At 37.0% G+C, this 23834-nt stretch overlaps 3 protein-coding genes across 4 annotated transcripts in view; 2 read left to right on the plus strand and 1 right to left on the minus strand.

Moving 5' to 3' along the window:
- The window catches only part of Prip (aquaporin prip), a 102792-nt gene extending 94791 nt beyond the window's left edge, over positions 1-8001 (plus strand). For both annotated transcript variants that reach the window (XM_019057963.2, XM_019057956.2), the window contains exons 3-7: positions 1665-1808; positions 2844-3053; positions 3803-3883; positions 4568-4681; positions 6595-8001. In XM_019057963.2, the coding sequence (XP_018913508.1) occupies positions 1665-1808; positions 2844-3053; positions 3803-3883; positions 4568-4681; positions 6595-6624 (579 nt within the window). In that variant the 3' untranslated portion in view covers positions 6625-8001. The remainder of the gene's footprint in view (positions 1-1664; positions 1809-2843; positions 3054-3802; positions 3884-4567; positions 4682-6594) is intronic.
- Positions 8002-9932: 1931 nt separating this feature from the next.
- NO66 (Bifunctional lysine-specific demethylase and histidyl-hydroxylase NO66) lies at positions 9933-19696 on the minus strand. The gene is made up of 8 exons (XM_019057939.2): positions 19549-19696; positions 17639-18232; positions 15935-16363; positions 14864-15077; positions 14000-14246; positions 12975-13092; positions 11829-12048; positions 9933-10532 (listed from the first exon to the last, which is right to left on the minus strand). The coding sequence occupies exons 2-8, from the start codon at positions 18220-18222 to the stop codon at positions 10449-10451; spliced, it is 1896 nt and encodes a 631-aa protein (XP_018913484.2). The 5' UTR covers positions 18223-18232; positions 19549-19696; the 3' UTR covers positions 9933-10448.
- A 90-nt stretch (positions 19697-19786) lies between these two features.
- The window catches only part of Ras64B (ras-like protein 2), a 50434-nt gene continuing 46386 nt past the window's right edge, over positions 19787-23834 (plus strand). The window contains exon 1 of the mRNA XM_019057983.2: positions 19787-20071. Coding sequence (XP_018913528.1) covers positions 19967-20071 — 105 coding nt within the window. The 5' untranslated portion in view covers positions 19787-19966. The remainder of the gene's footprint in view (positions 20072-23834) is intronic.

Raw genomic sequence — 23834 nt, forward strand, 5'->3', positions numbered from 1 at the left:
AATCCCGACTAGGACGGCGCGGATTTTAAGGTCAGTAACAACTCTACGATCCACAACCTGGACGCATGTGTACATTAGAAAGAAAATTAGTACCAAAGACGTCTCCTAGAGTGCGCGCACACGGATATGGAATATGATAACCTCATCGCAAGTAAATATTTTTAAAATATATTATCAATATTACCTTGACAATATTGCTGCAATATTGTCAGGGGGGCGGACAACAAACTATTGCAGCAATATTATTTCGATATTGTTAAAATATTGTTAAAATGTTTTTGACAATATTTCAGCAATATTTTTAAAATATTTCCGTGTTGGGCGGGAGTGGCGTGGCGCGCATTGGCGGATCCAGCAAATTGGCAACATTGTTTTCCTCTATTTAACCTACGGAAATGTATCGATTCTTGAAGGGGCCAGGTGCTCCGACAAAAATCGATTACTTAACATAGATGTAAATGGAGGGAATCCGGTGTTGCCAAATTGCTGGATCCGCCTCTGGTGGCGCGAGCTTTGCGATGTATCTGGCGCAGGCAAATAGTAAAATCAGGCATTTCGTCAAATGCCTAGGCAAATAGTCAAATATTCTAACTTAGATTGAAATCCTGATTCTTTTCCTAATTTCAGACAAAATAATTCATTGCTCCTGCAAGAAAAAATTCTCAGTAAAAATTTGCACACAATAGTATGTTAAACAATTTTTAGCTCCTGAAGAGACACTGATCTTGAAATTTTCAGCACGTCGCGTCGTAAAGTACAAAATTTTTGGAATTTCAACAGTTAAAAATATGAGAGGCGATCATTGGAAAAGGAAGAGACAAAAAGAGTTCGTAGGTTTGATGAGTTATTTTTCCAAAAATAGTGAAAAATCGTGAGCTCCTCGTCATAAATTCGCAAAATTTTGTAGACCGTTAAAATTTGACTATCTGCCTAGGCATTTGACAAAATGCCTGAATTCACTATTCGCCAGCGACATATCGATCGATTTGCCGTTTAAACCTATGGAAAAGAATTGATGGACAGAGTGTTTTCAACGAACATCTAAATAATCGATTCATTATCTTAACTTCAAATAGGGAAATATCGATAATCGATTGCCCACGCCACTGCTGGGATCTTCCACGGGAAAAAGGACCTAAGCAGTGGCGTGGCGTGAATTGCAATATATCGATTGCTGTGCCATTTAAACCTATGAAAAAAGATCGATTATCAGGGTGTTCGCAGCGAACACCTTAGTAATCGATTCTTTACCATAGCTTCAAATGGCGAGATATCGATAATCGATTATTCACGCCACGCCACTGGACCTAAGTCCAGTCAAGTTAGCTGGGTTTTGAGTTTTCAGGACAGCGATTCTGCTCAAGTAGCACAGTGCAGTGAATATTTTGAAATAAAATGGTAATTTTTCACCATTTTTCACTAATTTCACCAAGGTACATGGTGGTAAGGTACAAGGTAATCATACATCTCCACGCGTAAGTTATTTCTAAGTATACACTTAAATGAGTAGGTGAAGTTCCGTTGCATTGAATGTTAAAAACCATCACAATACTTCGCTTATTGAGATATCCGTCTCATAATATAGTTTATTTAAAATGATTTCTACTTTGAATTGCTCAAACTGTTCCTGTTCCTTGTTTTAATTTAGAATGCATTATTTTCAGTCCGTGGGGCATGTGAGTGGTGCTCACATCAACCCTGCCATCACCGTTGGGCTTCTCGTGACCGGCAAAGTTACGATCATTAGGGCTTTCCTCTACATCGTCGTCCAAGTCCTCGGCGCCATCGCTGGCTCAGCCATCCTCAGGGTATGTTGCAATTTTTCATATTTTACATTTTTTATTTTACCATGTCATCCTCATGTAGATTATTACGACGTCGCCCGTAGATGATCAACAACCACTTCCATAAAAAGTAGGAAAGATGTGCGGGAGGACGTTTAGTATCCTCGGAGACTTAAACACGGGAGTAGGAAAGTAAGAGAGAAACTCGTCTCGTAAATCGATTGAACTTAACGCGTAGCGTTTGCAGAAATCATTTCAGGGCATAAAACAAGGGAACCTAATCAAAAACACATGCGGGAGGACATCCAGTATCCTTGGAGACATAAACGCAGGGGAAGAAAAGTAAGAGGGATTCTCGTAAATCGACTGGAGTTAACAAGTACACTGGAAAAGAAAAACACATTGGATCTAGAGTCCAGACTCTTAAAAACATCGACAAGAAAAAATACCCTTGATTCAATCGGATTTTTGCTTAAATCAAGAACCAAGCCTCTGAATTTGAGCGGATTTCCTTTTGATCTAAGCTTAAATCTGATTGAATCAAGAGTCCTTTTTCTTGTCAATGTTTTCAAGAGTCTGGAATCTAGATCCAATTTGTTTCTTTTTCTAGTGTAGCGTTTGCAGAAATCATTCCATTGCATAAAACAAGGAAACCTAATCAAAAACACGTGCGGGAGGACATTCAGTATCCTTAGAGACTTAAACGCAGGGGTAGAAAAGTAAGAGGAATTCTCGTAATTCGACTGGAGTTAACACGTACACTGGAAAAAAAAAACACATTGCATCTAGAGTCCAGATCTTCTCCTAGGAAGGTGATAGGTGCGCGATTGTAAAGCTTGAGCCAAAAACGGTCTTACATTTTCCTCGAGATAGTATAACTTTACAACTATCGAAATTTACTCAGATATATCTGAGTGTTTTTCGATCTCAACATCGAACTATGCATATATGGAGGCAGAATGGAGGCTCTCATACAAAAGCCTGCTCTGATTTTCTTTCTTCTCGTGGCAATATTTTTGTAAGTATCAGCTTTTAATTAATTTTCTTACCCTTTTACAGGCACTGACACCCTCCTCATACGACGGAGGTTTCGGGGTCAACAAGCTCGCCAACAACTTGACTCCCATTCAGGGACTCGGAATTGAATTCATCCTTGGATTTATCTTGGTTCTCGTCGTCTTCGGAGTGTGCGATGCCAACAGACAGCACACACAAACTATTGCTGCCCTCACCATTGGTCTCACCGTCGCTGCTGGACATCTTGCCACGGTGCGTTTTGAAAAAAACATTTTTAAACAATTTCAAACAATTAATCAGCAGTTAACGCCAATTTCAGGAGTCCTTTGGTTGGAGATGATTTGTTAGGTCGTAACATTTACCCAAGAATAAACCGCCCCCCCCCCCTTTTTTTTCTAACGTAAGGAGGTCATCTTAAATTCTTGAGAGTTTAATTGAACCGATTATTTTCCAAATTACGTAAGCGCCAAAATTGCGAATGCGAGAAAAACAAGGAAATCCGTCATATTCGCTTTGTTGACAATCTTCGAATTTTTCAAAAAATGTATGTTCTTTTAGAAGGCTATTTTCGAATCATGCATGATTCATTATACCAGAAAAAACAACCCCTCATCCATCGAAGTTAAGATTTGCGCCTACATGATTTGTAAAATAATCGGTTTGAATTAGTTCACTCTAGCTCATTTTTAGTTGCATATTCTGCAATTTTCATCAATATGAACGATCTTTAAGTAGATTCTTATAAAGTTTTGGTACCAATTTTGTCTGTGTATTTTGATTTTACATCGATTATACCCGGGCAAATGAATTTCATGCCAATGCTGGTTGAGCAATTGCAATTTTAGATTTCTATCTAAGAGCTTCTTTCTACCATTAACAGCATAGGTAGTCACTTGAATATGCGGATATGCATTCACAATTTCAAATTGTGATAATAAATGCCCTGAACAATATCCTTATTATCTTAACCAAACTGAATAATTTTAAATGTATGTTCTCAGATTGACTTCACTGGAACAGGAATGAACCCTGCTCGTTCTTTTGGAGCTGCTGTCATTGAATCTTTCTGGGAAAACCACTGGGTGAGTACTATCAGGGTCTCCCTCTTGGTTTTTAAGCATAAGAGAAAGACTCATCATTTCAATGATTTCAATTCAAACTGCGCTCTACAATACAAAATAATCGTATCTGATCATAGACTTTTATTTGTCGATTGTAATCATCGATAAATCGATACGCAAACTTTGAGCTTACAGGAATCCTGGTCATTATTAGTAACCTCTTCCCAGTAGTGTTACTGAGGAAACTCAAATTCGTAATGAAGAAGAAAGTGCGTAGTGAGAAAAAAATCTATTAAAATTCTTACTCCATGAAGATATATCTAGATCAAAATTTCCTTGTCAAATCCGAAAACCATATATTTCTAACAAAATAACACTTCAAATACAATAATCAAAATTTTAGGGGATGTACTTAAATGTTCTCCTTTCAGTACTGCTTTAGAATTTTTATGATAATTTTTAAAGAGGACAAGAGAGCAATGATGTGCCTCCCAGAACTTTGATTTTATATCCAAAAAAGTTATTTATTTATCTTATTTTTAGAAAGACATAGTTTAAATAGCTAATTTATGATTTGTAATAAAATAAACTTCAGCGTTATCAGCCAATTTGCTTCTTAAATTTGCAAATCTTTGAACTAAAAAAGGTAATAAAGTAATTTATTTAGAGTGTGCTCATCTAAACTTGTACCCCATTTATTTTCAGGTATTCTGGGTCGGACCAATCTTGGGAGGAATTGCTGCCAGTTTGCTCTACACCTACACTCTTGCTGCCCCTGCTGCTGGAGAATACAGTCCAGTCAATGTTGAAGAGAAAGAGGTACGTTTCTATTAATGCGTGCGCATAAAAAAGTAAAATTTACATTCTTAGGCAATATGTTCCTCAGCTCTATGAGAAAGCATCTTGCAATTGAGGACACCGCACTAAGAACAGCCTATAGGCGTATAGGTCGTTATTACGCCCATCTGCTTTTCGGATTCTACATACCCTGGACTATGCTGTGGTAGTGATAGAATATAGATAGGTAACGGCTCGAGGTCGAAAAACCTTTTTTTTCCGAGTTAAGTCAGGCTTCTGGATCGATGGGTGCAAGAACGACCTATACGCGCGACCTTATCATTCTCAGTTCGCGGGCATCGGCGCGGCGCGGCGATAGTGATGGCTCGATTTTTTTAGCTCATTTTATAAAGATTTGTTTTTATTTCAGAAAAACGAGCTATTGAAATAATTTATTCTCCTCTCAAACTAGCCATTCCTCCAAAAATATATACTTCGCATGTTGCCACCAAGATGACTGTTGGGCGTAATACGGGCTCATAAACTTAAGGGCCTATAAGGTGCTAGTTACCCCTCTCTTTACTCACTATCGATATTCTTTCCTTTTGCGTTAATCATGCGTGATTAAAATGATTTATATGTCATATTGCCACCAAAATGACTGTTGGACGTAATAACGACCTATAAACCGCTTTTTTAAATTAAATATATTAGAGTGTAAACCCAACATGTATCGCAAAATCTACCCGGCATCCTTCAATAGAAGGGTTAGGTCACCCAAAAACACCAAAACAGGGTACCTGCGTAGAAAAGTCTGCGCAGTACATCAACAACAAAACTTTAAATGTGTTTTTCTCAAAACGCGGTTTCCAGTTATAGGCTGTTCTTGGTGCGGTGTCCTCAATTATTGGAGGCTATTAATACCAGTGCATTATATCAAATCATCAATTGAAGGTATTCTTTTTCACTGCTCACTGAATTGAGAAAAGTAGACAAAAATAATTGTCTAAAAGGCTTCATTTTCAAAGCAGCCTCACAGATTTTATTGCAAGTTTTTTGCTTTTGGAGCTTGGAGCTGTATGATCATAACTGCATTTAATTGATCTGAAATATACCAACAAAAAATGCAAAGACCTTTTTGCCTGAAGTTTAAAATACAGGTTTCGGATTTGTACATCTGGTTTTTAGCAATAATTTGATCATCAATTTTATCATAGATAAGGAAGTGTTTTAAAGGTTGCCAAACATATAAAAGTCAGTGTTTATCAAAGATACTGATTACCGTCCTTTGACCTATACTTGAATTACAAGTACCAGTCTCTGAAAGAAATAATGACATGACACCGAAGTAATACACCTAATTGGGTTTCTTAGTCTCCTAGTAGTTGCAAGTGGGGCAGTCAGAACAAAGGAAGTCCAAATATCGTATAACTCGATTTTTCTAAAGATATTAAGAATCAGTTGTTATGCTTGGGCTCTAGACTGTAAAAATCTGATTTGATTATGATGAACTGTCCTGACAATACTTTTGCCGAAGTTTTTTTTATTTTTGTTTGCCTAACCTTTTTCATAAGAATCAAGCAAACAAGAAACAGATAACTTCTGATAATGAAACTAAGTAAAAAAAAAAATATGACCCATTTGATTTTTATATGATGCTTTGTTAAAAATCCTAAAAGAGGCTGTCTTAAATGACAAACTTTGTTCAAGTTATTGTTTCTTGTGAAACGTCTGCAGAAATTCTGACCTTTTATTATCTATTTTTGTTAACAAAAAGATCAGTGAAATAAATGGTAAGGGCAGAAATTATAATTTTCTTCACTTTTACACCTTTGCTTTGGAACATCAGCTCAGTGTTTTAAATATTTTAGAGAATTCAACACAGGAATGGAAATAACAGTTTTAACGATTTGGCATTATGACTTAGTTAATGTATATTTTTTGTTTTATTTCAGCTGAAATCTGTTGAAACTGCAAATAACTAAACTGGCAGTATTGCGTTTTCACAATTATCGAAGATCTCCACAAACAAGTGACCAATGACCAAGTGGGTTTGTCCACACACTTGCTAATGACAATGAAAATTGATAATGTACCTTGAACAGAACTTTAATGATTAAGGTTTATTTATTATTTTTTTCGCTTTATGACTAAGTTTGTAATGTTCAGACTTTTTTAATGAGAAAAGTATTTTAGAATTTTATGTAAGTACCAAGAATTAGTCTAAGATTTAATAATATGACTTGAAATCAAAGAGACCTTTCCCAACGTTTACAGTTTACAGTTTTTAATGACCAATTTTTTTAAAATAAAGTACTCTCCATTACTTGTTTTAAGATACAAATCTACTTTTCCACAAATCACAAAAATTTTACGATTGATGTACATAAAATTTGTAAATATATAAATAAAAATATATTTAATGTTAGGGATTTTTATCATATGTTATTAGAAAAAGCTGACATGAACAATTTTTAACATTTACTATCCATCAAGTAGAAAGAAAGATAATAATGGAACACGATCTGAAGAGTAAAGATGCTCAAAATGAATTTTAAAAAAACGAATTTTCTTCTTTGCACTCTCATCTCCTTTTAGAGAAATCAGAGAATCAAAATTACTGATTCATGGTGAGGTTGAGAAATGAATTTTGTTGTGCAGAAGAAGGAAACGCGCACATATGCTCAGAAAAATAGAAGAAAAATGCATTTTTAGTGTAATTATGAAGAAAAACTGTGTTCCATTTTCTTTCTTATTAAGCTGCCAATAATTTAATGGAGTGTTATCACTTTTAATTCTCAGTTTGTTTGTGGTTTGTATTTTAATATATTTTTCCTCTATCTTAGTATAATTTTTTATTGCTGTTTGCTTCCTACTTACTGATTACTTCCACTTTTGGAAAATAATACACTTACAGGAGAGAATCTACAAAATATGACTTACTTGATTTATAATCATCTCAAAATTTCATTGCGTTTAATCGCTCATAGCATTTGTTTAATTCCTTCATTGTCAGATTACATTCCTGAACATTGCAATAGTAGATGGGACTTAATTTTGGCTAATTCTAAAATACTATCAATAGCTTCATTCCAACAGTTAAGTCTTAAATTCTGAAGCAAGATAATTTTACAATCTGGAAGAGTCAAAGAAATAGGGTTGTTACACTATACATATTGGTGACCTAGTCTGTCAGCTTTTCTGCTGAGGACTGTACTGCAAAATCTTTTTACCTTCGTATGTTTCTATGGTCCCTATTTCTTCTTGTAGTCCCTTTTTTCCAGGACATTTTTTTACATGACTTTGTACAATTTTGTACCTCATTGAAAACTGAAATAAAACTATTGCTGTTTCAAATTAAACTATGTGTTTTCTTATGATTTTTACAAAAAAATTAACTGTCCTATGTCACACAAAACTAATTATTTTTTTTTTCAATGATATAATAGTCTCATGAGGAAACTGGAAGAAAAAGTGACCAATAATACTACGAGGAAAAATTTGCTGAATATACGACAAAACTGTGGCATATAAGCATAAGAAAAAACTTAGCAGCTACATGTACAGGGTGTTTCAGACCACCCGTACCAGGCCTTTTTCTCGGTTGGTTTAGGTCGTACGAAGTCGGAGACCGCGGGGTTGAATAGGGAATTGACCCCAAGGAATCCGAATTTCGTGGTCCCGAAACCCCCCCCCATCCCCCCTCGGGGGGTAAAGGGGGGGTCACGATGCTAAAAGTCACGGTTCCCGACCGAATTGCGGATAGATCGCATCAGAATTGAAAAGCACGGAAAATTTCACGTGAAATTGACCCCTAAAAATCCAAAATCGGACCACCCAAGGCCCAAAAATGACCCCCTAAAGAGGGGGACAGTACCCCCCTCCATAATTTCTCTTCGGTCTCAAAATTGACGTAAATTCTCCAGAAAAAGACGGTTTCCCAGGTAATCGACCCCGAGAAATCCAAATTTTATGGTCCCGAAGCTCCTCTAGCCCCCCTTGGGTGGTAAACGGGGGGCCCAATTTTAAAAATCGGGGCTCCTTTCCGAATCGCAAATTGATTGCATCCAAATTGAGGAGCATTTACACCTTAAGTGACTCCTAAGAGTTCTAATAGACCCCCTGAACGGCAGAAAGTAACTCCCTGAGGAGGGGGGCCTCGCCCCCGCCAAAAATTTCTCAGGATTCCTCTTTGGTCGCAAAATTGACGTCGATTCTCCAGAAAAAGACGGTTTCCTATGTAATCGACCCCGAGGAGCTGAGGGAACATGAAATTTAGAGTCCCCGGGGTTGATTACATAGGAAACCGTCTTTTTCTGGAGAATCGACGTCAATTTTGCGACCAAAGAGGAATCCTGAGAAATTTTTGGCGGGGGCGAGGCCCCCCTCCTCAGGGAGTTACTTTCTGCCGTTCAGGGGGTCTATTAGAACTCTTAGGAGTCACTTAAGGTGTAAATGTGTTCTGCTCCTCAATTTGGATGCAATCAATTGGCGATTCGGAAAGGAGCCCCGATTTTTAAAATTGGGCCCCCCCGTTTACCCCCCAAGGGGGGCTAGAGGAGCTTCGGGACCATTAAATTTGGATTTCTCGGGGTCGATTACCTGGGAAACCGTCTTTTTCTGGAGAATTTACGTCAATTTTGAGACCGAAGAGAAATTATGGAGGGGGGTACTGTCCCCCTCTTTAGGGGGTCATTTTTGGGCCTTGGATGGTCCGATTTTGGATTTTTAGGGGTCAATTTCACGTGAAATTTTCCGTGCTTTTCAATTCTGATGCGATCTATCCGCAATTCGGTCGGGAACCGTGACTTATAGCATCGTGACCCCCCTTTACCCCCCGAGGGAGGATGGGGGGGTTTCGGGACCACGAAATTCGGATTCCTTGGGGTCAATTCTTTATTCAACCCCGCGGTCTCCGACTTCGTACGACCCAAATCAACCGAGAAAAAGGCCTGGTACGGGTGGTCTGAAACACCCTGTATGATACAGGCTGCAAATTTTTTAAGGAGAATCAATTTTAAGAACCCAAAATCAAACTTTCTTGTATCAATTTTTTGGAAATTGAAAAGATCAATTTTTTGGAAATTGCAAAGATTAATGTTTTGAAATTTGCAAACATCAACTTTTTGGAAATCGCAAAGATCAATTTTTGAATTGAGCTTGCAAAGTACACTTTGATGCAAATTTTATCGAAAATCAATCTGGTTGCAAGTTTGCAGTATCTAAGTTTTCTACATTCCACAAATAATGGAATAAACTTGCATTGATGAATGAAATCAAGAAGAATTCTACATATATACAACAAAATAATGAGTTTATTCATAATTTACATGATATATCTCAGTGTTTCCAACACGTACAAACAAAAAATTAACATTGTACAGTTTCAAACAGTTTCCAGAACCAGAAAAACAATACCAGCGTTTATCCAGTCTCATTTCATGCCTCATGGAGGGTAATAACCCTACAACTTGGAAACAGGTTATTTATTTATTTTTATTTTTTGGTTGTTGTAAATTGACAAAGTTCTCTAAATGGCAAGGAAAGTAAAAATTAAAAATGACCAATACAGGGGACTCCATTAGAGCAATCATAGAACTTGATTTTACGCAGTATATTGACTACATTGAAACACAAAAGTACTAAAGTAATTTGTAAATGTTTCAAGTTTCTATTTTCTCTTTTTTTTTCTTTTTTGCTTATTCTCTTTTAATGCTTGCATTCTGTTCCTCTGCTAATTAGTTTTCATTTATTTACCTTTAATGATGAAGTATTTTTTGTTTTGTTAAGTTCATTGGTCGTTCACTGTTTATTCAGTGGGTTCTTCTATGGGAACGAGTGGTTCTTCGGTGAGAAGTAAACCATGCTCCCAGAAATCAGTGAGCAGCTGAAGCTGTAACACAAAAAAGAGAACATTCATTAAAAAAACTCATTGCTCAAAATGAACTTTTTCACTTTTTGGTGGGTTTTTCCAAGAAATTGGTTGCATAATTTCTTGTTACCTATATACTGCACCTATTTCTGATCTTATCCAATGAAAAGAAAAAATAAAACACAAAAAGAGCTAGGATACAAGATAGACCATAACTTGTCAAATCACAGATATGCATTTCTGAAGGATGTGCAGAAACTTTATCGAAACAAGTTGACTGATATCATGGATTAGAATGCTGCGTTAGTTGAGAGATTCGCTGCCAGCAAAATTTGATAATTTTTATACACCATGTTCCATTTAGCCTCCTAAGTTTTAGAACCGAAATACTTCCTTTGTTCTGATACCGACTTCCAGAAAATTGAGGCTGAAAAGTGAATTTTCCAGCCCTTGAGCACTAGTTGAAACACAGTATCTCATGGAATTCTGGCACCGTTGCTGTACTGCACTAGTAAGTAGGTGGCTTTATTCCTTTATCAATGCAGGGTTTCCGCAATTCCTTCATTTTCCAATTTTCTGACTTTTCTGTGATTCCAAAGTTTCTAAATTCTCTGAATTTTTCAACCTTTTCCAAAAACTTAGAACAAAACTGCTACTTAGATTTTTTTCTGTGCTAATATGCTAACTCGCAAAATTCCCTGATTTTCTCCCATGAATTTTCTCAGTTTCAATGGTTTGTTTGGGTCGCTGTGCATTTTCTGGCTTTGTAGGTTTTCAAGACCGCCAGACGCCCTTCAGAGATGTCGACCTTCTTTTATCACGTACCCAAAAGGATCTTTGACTTCGCTACTCAGTTGCAGAAAACTGAGATAGTCATAATGTTGATGCACTAATTTGCCTCCTCCTCAAATGTTAACAGATCAAATGAATCGGGATGAGCAAAAACCGCTTATATCCATTTTTCCAGTCTTCAGTTTTTTTGAGTTGATAATACTTTTCGGAGTTGGATGCAACCATGAAAGTGGCGTTAATACTCGTCTTTGGGTTACCTTAATCCCGAAACGAGTCCTTTCATCACTTGTATGGTTGTATCAACTCTTTAAAAGTATTATCAACTCAAAAATAAATTTATGGTTGTATCAACTCTTTAAAAGTATTATCAACTCAAAAAAGAAAGACTGGAAAAATGGGCGTTAGCAATTTTCGCACGTCCCGATTCAAAGAGTTGTATCTTATTACCGGATACAACAGTGCAGATTATATGGTTTTAAACAAAAATGAAAATAAATTGACAATATGGACACTATATGTACTTACTATTTCGTCCTCATTTGAATGGCCTAAATCTTCAATTTTCACAAACTTTGGGTAGCTTTTAATGAGCGATATTACACAACCAACTAGAGAATCAGGGACAACTAAAAATTGAGGGTCATTTCCATGGTATTCTAAGGAATTTTCTAGGGTGTAATATAATCGAGCTTCCAATTCACGTAAACCAGTTTCCTCATCAGGCTCACTTTCCTCTTGTACCAACCTGAAAAAATCAAAACCAGATAAACATATTTATTAACATGCTATAAAAAAAGGGAAAAGCCGCTGAATACATTATAGTGATAGGAGATTCCCTCCTTCGAAGTAAAAAATAATACTCAAGATTTTTAAAATAAAACAATATATTTAGACAGAAATTCCTGAACTCTCAATTTTGAACACTTCAATAAATAACAATCACATTGAGTTCAAAAATTGCCTCGCTTCAAGTTAGATTAAAGTAACCTTTTTTTTTGTGCCCTTTTTCTTAAAACATGCACCGTTATAAAACATTACCAGGAAAATTTTAATTTTAATTTATAAATAAAATTAAAATTTTTTGGGATCCTAATCCCTTCATTTACATACGGTCACACTTGAAAACCATTATAACTGCATATTACATACATGCATGAAAGTCGCTCCTACAATGCACTCTGGCGCTTGGCGACACCCGAACCCCATGTGCCTACCTTCCCAAAGATTATCAGACAACTGACAACGCAACGTCTCCTCTTCAACGCCCAGCTGTCATTCCTTCATAGAACGTCCCTGTCGCCTTTTTTTAGGCGGTACCCAATCCAAAACTTGTTTGAGCAACCTCTCTTCCAACATTCTTTGCCCAAGTCCATAACTCACTAACTGCCTGAGCATGACGCAATGCATGATATCACTTCCAACCTTCATCTCTTGGCAAATTCTTTTATCACAGACACTGCCCTGTCTTGAGATGCCTGCAGTCCCCCAAAAGTCCATTTTAGTTGCCCTTCTCATATCTTCCGTTCGCTTTGTTAAAAGCCACACTTCACTACCATAGAGCACAATATTTTTCACAATGCCCACCACTGTGAGAGGTAACTCAATATTGAACTTTAAAAATGTAAGCTTTTGTTATAAAGTAAAAAAATCATAGAAATAAATTTGCCTTACCGACAGCAATGACGGCGAATAAATTTAATACTCGAACTTGGGTCTAGCTGAACTCGATTAATAACATGACCTTCATGAGTCATACGCAAACCAGAATCCACAGTGCAGCTTAATTCCTCTGAAAAACAAAGAAACTTTCATTTAGAAAAAATTGATAAGGTGGTCCAACTATAGAATTACTGCAGGTAAGAAGAATTTCTTCTCCCTTGAAATTCAGCACATTTTCATTCCAAGAATTTCGTGAGAATTTTTGAAAAAGATGTTATTTACCACATTTCAACATACAGTGTCAACAAGTTGAAAATGATGTATAGCTGCAAAGCATGAAATTTGAGACAAATCATCAAAATTTCAGACCTACAAGGAAATGAATGGTATGTTAATAATCAAACTTATGGAGCACATGAAGGAGTCAATTTTGGTTAAAATTGTCCGAAATTTCAGTTTTTCATAGATAAATTTTTGAGTTTTGTAGGGATGATGTATTCGAGATTCATGTAGCATTTTCTGAGACCCCCAAAAAAAGATGCACAGCTAGCAAAACAACTGTTCTTCTAGGATAAATGATACTTGTACGTAAAAATATATTGAAAAGAGCGAACTGCATTTTTCCAAAATAAGAAGATAGATTTTTGAAGTATTGAGAATGACTACGAACAAATTGCGGTTCCATACATAAAATGTTCAGGTAGTCAGTCATTAAGTAGCATTTTGCAGAGTCATATTGAAAAAAGTCTTTGAATTGCGATTTTACTGTATCGGACGGCTCAAATTATGTTCATAGATCGTAAAAGCTTGGTTCTTGCCATGTTCTGATTTGAACCACAATATATCTTTAATACTTTACCAGTCATGGATCTTCAAGATTTGCAACACGACAATCTTACAGAACACAGCAGGGTATTTTTTTACAGGCTTGGATTTTTTTAGGGTACAGTGTCCTCCTTATGGTAAAAAAATTGCTGAATATTCGAGACCACCTAAGTTACAGAGAATCTGGCTATTTCTGTGTGAGAATTTTTTACCTAATGTCAGCACAGGCGGTAGCGCATCATGCATGAACGAAGTTGCTACGCTATCCACTGCTGAGTCAAGATCTATATAATCAACTACTCGGTGGAGCAATGATTTTACATGCTCTATAAGCTGACGTTTCTCGTCAGAGGTCTCCCCACTTTGAGCAAAGCCGAACTGATTGATCATATTTAATGGAAGGCCTTTCCGCAACTCAATGTCCGATTTTATAGCTGAATGCAATGCTACAGGTAGTGCCTGAAACAAGAAATGATTATATTGAGTAAATTTCTACTTTTCGTTAATTCTATATACCACACTAAGCTTAGAATTTATGAGCCTATTATCTCAGTCTGACATGCAGGTAATTTTTAAAATTACAAACTGAAGTCCCCATACCCATTGCAGTTCTTGAAGAAAAATTCATATTACGGGTTTGCTTCTCAATTTATTTTGGAAACCATGGTTTGTTTAAAACTTATCTCACGACTCACCCCTACTATTATTAGCAAGTTCTTTTGGTTCCTGGATTATTTTTTTCCTTTCCATAGCAATTTCAAACACAATACGATTTACGTATGTTTAAATACTGACTACAGAATTGAGTCAACTGGATTCTGAAGCTTCTTGATATTTTACCTACAACAAGGAGTATTTTTGTACTCAGACCAAGAGTTGACGCGACTGCTTTCACTATTGAGGGATAACAAGAGCGAACGGTGTTTTCAATGGACCCAGGCTAAAAAATTGTCTTCTCGGTTATGGTTTGCAATTAGACTTGATTCCTAGTTCCTCAATTTATGTTTGCTACAGTGGCTGCGCACTTTTTATACGTATTATGAGCATTTATGCAAGTGAACACGAGAGTGACTTACTTTTTCTAGAAGATCTGCAAAAGAGTTGCGCTGATACACAGATATTGTGACATGCAGAGAATGATAATCAGGATCAGTGCAACCTTGATGGATGTAACCTCTGGGAAAATACAACATATCTCCTGCTTTTAAAGTCACTTCCATGACCGGTTCATCTAGTTCCTCTTCTGTTAAGTTTCTACTTGAAAATCTAGGTAACTCCTCAGCTGGTAACCTGAGCAAGAATATTTTAAAAGCATGCAAAAATAGGAAACATCGGTGGAACAACAGGAAACAACAATATAAAACATAGGAGAAAAGTTTTTAAGATATTTTGCAATGCAGGTGTAGACTTTGTTGATTCATGAACTGCATAAAAGGGAATTATCCCCATCAGACCATTTCAACATCTTAAAATAATAGAATAAAAACTGGGCTGCCTTGTATGGATTCGAAAATTTTAAGATACTCTGAAACAACTGAGGGAAAAATAAAATATTGGAAGCTAGTGGTATATTTAGGTATATTCCAGACAAATACTTGGTTGGTTTTTTTTTTACAATTTCCAATGAGTAAAACTTATTGCTAACAAAAGCGCACCGAGTGCAAATCAATTTTATTGTTTTTGGTGTAGAATTTTGCTGACCAACCACACAACGAACCGACTTCTTGTTTCTTGAAAAACCCAGTTTCTTGTAGCTGAATAATGCCTGATTAAGTTTTAAGAAAGTTGAGAGGACAAAGCACATTTCACATAACTTATTCGTTGCTAAGTGCAACATAGGCCGAACATCTGAAATAAAAGGATCTACAGGTTGATGTTTTTGATATTTTTGCTTTTGCAACCTTTTAGGAGTGAAGCAATTGAATTTTCTAGTAGAATTGAGTCTTTAAAAAGACAGTTAATCATCATCTTATTTTTAGTAAAAATGGAGAAAATCAAGTATGATAGAGGGAAGGTTTGAGGCTTTCTGCATCCTAATTCTCAATCAACCCTGCTTTTCAGGATGCTAAACTGCTCTGCCTTTGCTGTCCAGGTAAGACATGCATATTACAAGGGAAAAAAATATTATCATCTGAGTGAGTGCTTACCTTGGTTTGTACACTTTCCATTTCTTCTGTCCTTCGATTTGAAGAATGAAAGCCTCTATATCATCAAAATGAGGTGCAAAACCCTGAGAGTCTGGTGGTGTCAAATATGCATTTGCACCAACAAAACAACCAAAATATTCCTGCATCATAGCGTTGACAGTGTGTAAGTTTTTGCAATATGTTTGCGGATTCAGAAGACGAATGCTGCACTTATTTTCGTAAAAATCCCAAACAACATGCGGCAGTGCTCTTCCGACTGAGTTATGCGTTTCTCGTTCCCCGTTCGTATATGATGTTACATCTAAATTTTTTCCAAAGATGATACTGTTGTTACGCAACATTTCATCAATTTGTGGAGTACTCAAGAGAGCTGAATAGTAATCTGGCGTTTTTCGGCAGACAAAAACAGGTTCTTTTTCCCAAGTTTTACTGAAACAGGGAAGAAAACAATGTGATATTATGACCGCAATGGCAATCAATTGAAATGAAAAAAAGATTATTCTTGAGGTTTCTACTACTAAAGAGGGTGAAACCACTATGGGCCTCCCAAAGCGGTTATCATATTTTTCTTACTAATTCATTCGCGTAGTCATTTTGCATAAAATAAAATAGGTGCATTGCATATTCCTAAATAATTTAATAATGCAGTTCTTCCAAATGTATTCCTTACTTAATAGAAGCAACTGCATCTGTCTATGGAAAATAATTTAAATTTCTAAAACAATTATTGCTTGATTGTTTCTGCCTCAATGGTGGTAATTTTTCAACAGAGACACTCAAAATAACGATTAGTGAATTTATCTGTACTGCAATACAAAATTGTCACAAGTTACGCAAATTTTAGAGAGTATAGAGACCTCTTCTAATAAAGAAAATTACAAAAGCTAACCGACAATCTCTCTTGGATTCAGCCATTTTTAGGGAAAAATTACCACTGGAATGTTTTGAAACTCTTTGTGATTTTTTTTCTCTGTTTGGAAAATGATCTACAAAGGTTTCATACATCAAAAGAGGTTTTGATTCTTCAACAAAATGAAACAGAGTTAGAGATTCTAGAATTCTGCAGTAATGATACAAGGCTTAAGCCATCATTATTTTATTACAGGATGGCTTTAAGATATCAAGAACACTTACGGCTCCAGTCATCCGTGCAAGTTGGTGATCAAAGAAAAGCGTCCGATTAGATTTCCCTTGACCGATGGTTATACTGCCTTTAGTCATCAACCTGCAGGGCAGACTGGTGCACATTAGGTGCCCTAATTCTGCATGAAATTGTGACTGACAATTTGCAATTTTTTTTAAAGATGTAGGCAAAACTTTTTAAATTAAAACTATCTTTTCTAAACATTCAGGGAAAAAAGCGTTGAATAGAAAAAAGTGTCTACCTGCGATGAGTTTGTACAGATATAATATGAAACTATAATACTTATTTGGAGGGTGTTTTCAGAAGGGTGTTTTCCTACTTTCACCACCAATATTTCTTTAACTGTTGAATAAGTGTCTGCTAATCAAATATGAAATTATATTCATAAATAATATGGTTCCTTCAACTTCATGGCACCTGATAAGGAGCTCACACGCTAATCGGACGTATTTATGCTAAAAGGAACTATGTTGCACGCAAACCCTGTGCGCATAGTTCCTTTTAGCATAAAAACGTCCAATTGTGATACTATACTTAGCTTGATATTAATAAAAAGTTACCTCATGAAATCCTCAATAGAGAGAGGAGAAATCATCCAATTGACCACATCTTCACCAGATTTTGTACTGTCATGAGTGAAATCTGCCTTTTTGGACTTCATTTTTTGTTTTTTCTTGTCTTTAGTTGTTTGCAATTTAGCATTATCAAAGGCAACAGGTACAATTTCAAAATCATCATTGCTGTCAACAGCTTCAACATCATCATCATTCTCATCATTTTCACTTTCTAATTCATCGTTATGAATTTTCTTTTTGAGTTTGATTTTCGCATTTCCGTTCATACTTGCTTCCTCTCCTACAGCTGGAAGATCATTCTGAAATTTGAGCTTTTTATTAGATTTATTCTTTAATTTTTTCTTTCTTTTCTTAATTTTCCCATCAGTATTTGAAGGGCCTTCACCGTTAGATAGTCCAATCAACTCTCCTGACTCACTCACACCATTTTCGGCAAAAGAATCACCATTGACAGCTTCACTTTCTTCATACTTCTTCTTGAGTTTCCTCTTCTTCTTCTTCGATATGTGTGTGGCAGCAGCTGGTTTCATGGCTTTGTAAGTGGCAAAGGCTGATAATGGGGTGTCCATGATCTTCAACCTAAAAAGAACAAAATGCTTGAATTATTTGTAGTGGGTGTCAAGAATTTACAATCAAGGATTGACAGCTAGAAGCTAGAATGGATCATAGTGAGCACAGGGGTGGATACATCTATACTGCTTTAGAAGAATGAGAAAAAACTTTCTTCAATATTTGGGGGCAAGCATAAAATCAATTATTATCATAGGAGCGTTTAAGGTGAATCCAGGCTTCGAACTTCGCGATTTGGCCACCATGTCGCGCTGCTCAGAATAGCCGTATATATTTGCCAAAATAATAAAAACCGTAATACTTATTCAAGATTGGGGATCTAGGGGATATAGCAACATACTTGAGGAACACTCAGTAAAAAATCTTCTCAAAATTCCCCAAAATAACGTTGTAACTACGGCGGAAAGTAATCCCTTTGTGACAATGGGAAAGAGAGAGACAGAATACAAAGGATGCGGTTGAGCACTCGGCTGCCGCCACTGAGCTGAAGGTTTCAGCCATACTTTCTCTGTGCTTGTAATTCTAATTGCCAATATTTTTGGCTCAAAAAATCATCTATAGCTTGTGGATCTGCTTTTTGTGATTTGAACAATATTATCTCAGTAATCGTGGAAGGAAAGTGAAATTCTCAGTGGTGACTGGTGGCGCTACCTCTAATCTTGAATTATCCCTAATCGAACCCTAGATTCACCTTAATATCAATAGGGGCAACTATTACTGTCGTTCTGAGCTACTACCTATAGAGAGACATGGTCGGACATAGACAAAAAGCAAATGTCTGTGGTCCTCTCATTTAGTTCATAAATTTGAAATTGAGGAGTGATGGCAGAAAAAAATTGTTCTTTCTCACAGATAAGATAGCGTCCCATGGTTTGAACCATGTGTAGAAAGAAACGTTTTCATCGTTCACTAACTAGTAGGGTACCTGCTTTGCCCCATTCTATTCTCAGCAAATTTTCTTGATGCTCCATACATTGACAGGGTTTCTCAAAGAAGGCTTTTTGGATGAGGCTACCCTCTAAAATATTATGCCTGTCCTCCCTACATTGCAACCGTTCAAACACACCGAGCCATTTGTATCTTCGACCTTTCAATGGCACTGCCAACATGTAGCTGCCACAAATAGCTGAGTTGAGTTGGATACCACCAACATGCAAGTACATTGATCAGTATCTTACTGACAAGTAATACGGTCCGAAACAAATTTATCGTTTGTGAAAAGCATCATTCAATCATCAAGTGTCATAGCATAGCATACGACTCATTTCAGAGATACCAGTAAGAGCTAGTGAGAAAGGGGGTGAGTTTGAAGAAAAATTGCTTACGTGAGGGATAGATAATTTTGAGAACTACGAACTACAACGTTAACGATAAAAACTGAAAACTACGGACGTGTTATCTTGAGCGAATTAAGTGGACATGTGTGAATTCTAACCTCACAATCGATATTTACCGCAATTCAACAATCACCATCCTCTTGGAAACCGTTTTGTGAAAATAAAGATGACTGTTGTGTTTTCTTCCGTGTTTTGACGGCTACACAGTCGTCTACAGTCAACAGTCACAGTGGGCTGGCTGAGCAGAGGAATGCAGTACGCAATCGTGTTTCAGGTGTGTGAATTCTATCCGTGGGTGTGATTTTTCAAATCAAGAAATAATCGTAGTGATTTCTGATTTCTTCGCAGTGCCGTTTACCTCGATGGACATTCAGTGACAGTGAAATTTCAGCAGAATTACTCCAAAATGTCGCGTATAAGTGATCGACCATCTTACGCTCAAACATACAAGCTCGTCGTTGTAGGTGGAGGAGGTGTTGGAAAATCTGCTGTCACAATACAATTTATTCAGGTAAGCTACCAATTTCCAATTTCTCGAAGTGTGTTTCTTCTGATTTAACACCTCAATTATTTCTCCGGAGCAGCTCGCTTATGTTTTCGCAGTGCAAATGATGTCCGTGGGTGTAACCCTGAACCCTTTGTCTGATGTATGGATTAGCTATAAATAGATGCACTTTTCATTAACTGTAAACAATTACTTAGACATGATTGATCTTAATTTATTGAGTTAACCTCTATGTCTCTGATGGTGGTCTCATATTGATAAATGGCCTAGGAACTAGTATTGTTGAATCGTATTCGTAGGACCGCCTGACCTTCCCCATAATATTGAAGCTTACGATCATTCCAATCAGCTACCATCAAAAATTACTCAGCTTATCTAATATAAGTTGTATTGCAAGTGTAGGAAAAATTTCTGTCCTATCAGCCGGCGTCAACTGCCAATGGCAATCTCATAACTGAAGTCAGCCCCCTGTGTGATGCCTTTAATACCTGCACCATTCCTTTCCTTATTAAGGGACTTTAAAGGACTTAATTATCCTTACATATTAATTTTTGCAATATATTTTGGTGCTTTTATGAGTTTGCTTTGCAGTTTAACTATCTGTATGAGGTTTCACCCCTCAAATTGCTTTTTATTTGACCAGGTGCACTGTTCCGCCCACGCACCCTGATGAATCACTTGTTTCTCAACTGTTCCCTAAGTGTAGGTACCTAATAAGTCCGTTCATTTGCACTAACTTATTTTTGCAGCTGCCTTAAGGAAAGAAAGAATAAAAGATCAAAATCCAGTATAAATTTTAGGGAACTTGCATAACTTCCTTTTTGCAAGTGCGTCCATGTACTTATCATTATCTATGAGCATGCCAACGTAATATCATTTTGGTCTGAGCTTCCCTGTAGCAATGCATTTTTTGATGTTCTAACAAAAGTTCTAAAGTGCAGGAAACGTGGGAAACAGAGTCCTACGGTGGAAGCTTTCTGGGTTTTAGAGTATATAGGATGCAAGCACACACGTTTTCACGCGCCCCACAGTAGATCGAATCAATTAGAGAGGTCGGACATAAAATTTTTGACTAAACATTTCAATGTCCCTTCTGGCCTCTATACCTCTGGCCAGTATCTTTACTTTATGGCCAGTATCCATTAATCACATTCGGCTATATTACAGATTTTTTAACACCAAACCACCCCTCGTAATGGTGGTTCAGACATCCCTAAATTAATTTCGATACCCATCCCCCTCACCAGTTTTTTCACGAAAAAAACTCGAAATAAATGTCTCACCAAAATCTGAGAAAGGGCGTGGCTTCTGTTAAGTGAAAAGAAAAGGCTCTGTATTTCAAGAAACAAGATAAAGCAAGACAAAAAAAACTAGCATACGTACAAGACTTTGAAAGAAAAAAGAAGTTGAAATCCAGTATGTCCGAGTACATACTGTTACGTAACGCTGAGCTTGACACCTTTTCACCACCCTTTATCAAGCTCGGTTTCAAAATAGCCCCCTTCCCCCTTAAGCGTTACATAATTTACGGACAACCCCAAAAGAAACATGATTTTAAGAATTAGCAACAGAGTATCGAGTTTAAATGTACAAATGAAAATCTTCGGTATTTTTTCTTGTACTTAGGTACCTGGTGCTTCCTTCCTGAAATACCAGGTCTGGCAACTTACAATTAGATGCATGCATTTTGGCAGAGTCAACCACGAAACCATTTTAATTTTTATTCACAAAAGTTCGCTTCATCTGTGATGAGATTACCTAATCTACCCACGTCAATTTTCACAGTTATGATGACTTTTTCGATAAATAACATTTTTTCACAATGTTGCCATCGCGTGGACCAAAATAAAACTGTTTCGTTGCGTCCAACGATAATAAAGCATCTCTATGTCTCCTTTAGTCGTGAACGGGCAACTTTAACTTGATCGTAATCGCCAGTTCGGCGGTGAAAATGATCCGAATTTTTCCAGTATACAGCGTGAAGTGTGCAGATTTAGGTATTAAAGTTGGCAGCGTTTTGCGGTCAGCAGTTTCGAATGCGTGGATGGGACCCGATCGTGGCACACATTTTAAAGCGTGTTTTCTCCTGATTTGGTTTGTCCATGTAATCTGGTTTAAGGAAATATGCAGCTCATTATGAGAAACCGAGTTTTTTGAAACGACTCCAAAAAAATCGCTCGGGGGCGTGCTTATGCGATAAGGACGACGGAATTCTGGTCCATAGGTGGATCCAGCAATTTGGCAACACCGGATTTCCTACATTTAAACCCATGTTGAATAATCGATCGGACGGAGCACCTGGCCCCTCCGGGAATCGATACCTTTCTATAGGTTTATATGAAGAAGAAACAATGTCGCTAATTTGCTAGATCCACCAATGGGTGGTCCGTTTCGCCGAATTCACTCTCAATTTACCTACGTTTTTATTTTTTGACTCCTCCACTAGGTATGAGATTTCGGAGTTTTCGATGACAGTCAGCTTCAGGTTGACCCTCAAAAGCCTTAAGGTGATTCGTCAAGCTCAAGTGACGTGGTCGAACTGGCATGCGATATATCGCATCTTTTAGGTCAAAAATCTCGGCAGATTTTGAATTTTCAGCAAAAAACAAGGACGATAGCCCCTGCGCATGAGCTTATAAAGAATCATTCTAAACCCAAAAATCGGAAAAATTTAGAGAAATGAAAGCAGAATAGTGTTTGGAAAAAAACCTCGCATTCGATGCAGCTATCGATTTCTGTATCGAATGCGAGGTTTTTTTCCAAACACTATTCTGCTTTCATTTCTCTAAATTTTTCCGATTTTTGGGTTTAGAATGATTCTTTATAAGCTCATGCGCAGGGGCTATCGTCCTTGTATTTTGCTGAAAATTCAAAATCTGCCAAGATTTTAGACCTAAAAGATGCGATGTATCGCATGCCAGTTCGACCACGTCACTTAAGCTTGACGAATCACCTTAACTTTTATCGTGAGATTGGAAAGCCGTTATGGGCGGACGCACAGTGGACTGAGTCGATACGAGAGGTCGGACAAAATTTGAAAACTTCAAGAGCCTTTAACTCCGTTTATACAAAATTTTTAGATTCTAAAAGTGGTTGCATTAGTTTCCTCGTGAAATTTCCTTGTGGAATTACTCCTCAAAATTCAAAATGTGACGAAATAAGCATCAAAATTTGCAGTTATAGTCAAAAATTTTATGTCCGACCTCTCTAATTGATTCGATCCACGGTGGAGCGCTTGAAAACGTGGGTGCTATATACTCTAAAACCCAGAAAGCTTCCACGGTACGTAGGACTCCGTTCCCCGCGTTTCCTGCACTTTGGACCTTTTGTCCATTTTTTAACGGACTAAGAAACGTGTTGATCCGCCGCACGGTGGATCGAGTCATAGGGCAGGCCGGACATGGCACATCACGCGACTTGGTTTGCTCATTTACGTAGTGTTTGCGCTCATAAAACAAATCAGGATACATGATTCTTATGTATTTTTCGTCGCAGATTTCATTTTTGATGACTATTTTCCTGATTATTGGGTTTAGATATGTATTTTGGCACAATTTCAGATAAATAAAGAGATATTGTTTAACAACAGATAAGTTTAAACTTTCTACACTCATTTCAATCGAAGTTTTAAGTGTTCAATGGACTTTTCTCTCCGGTAAAATGTTTAAATATCGTATATAAAACGTATATTACTCATCTCTTTTACCATTCCCCCTCCTCTCCCCCAAAAAATGAATGAATAGAAATCCGAAAATGTTGAGAGGAAAAC

The sequence above is a fragment of the Bemisia tabaci genome, chromosome 7 (assembly GCF_918797505.1).
Source record: "Bemisia tabaci chromosome 7, PGI_BMITA_v3".
Lineage (NCBI taxonomy): Eukaryota > Metazoa > Arthropoda > Insecta > Hemiptera > Aleyrodidae > Bemisia > Bemisia tabaci.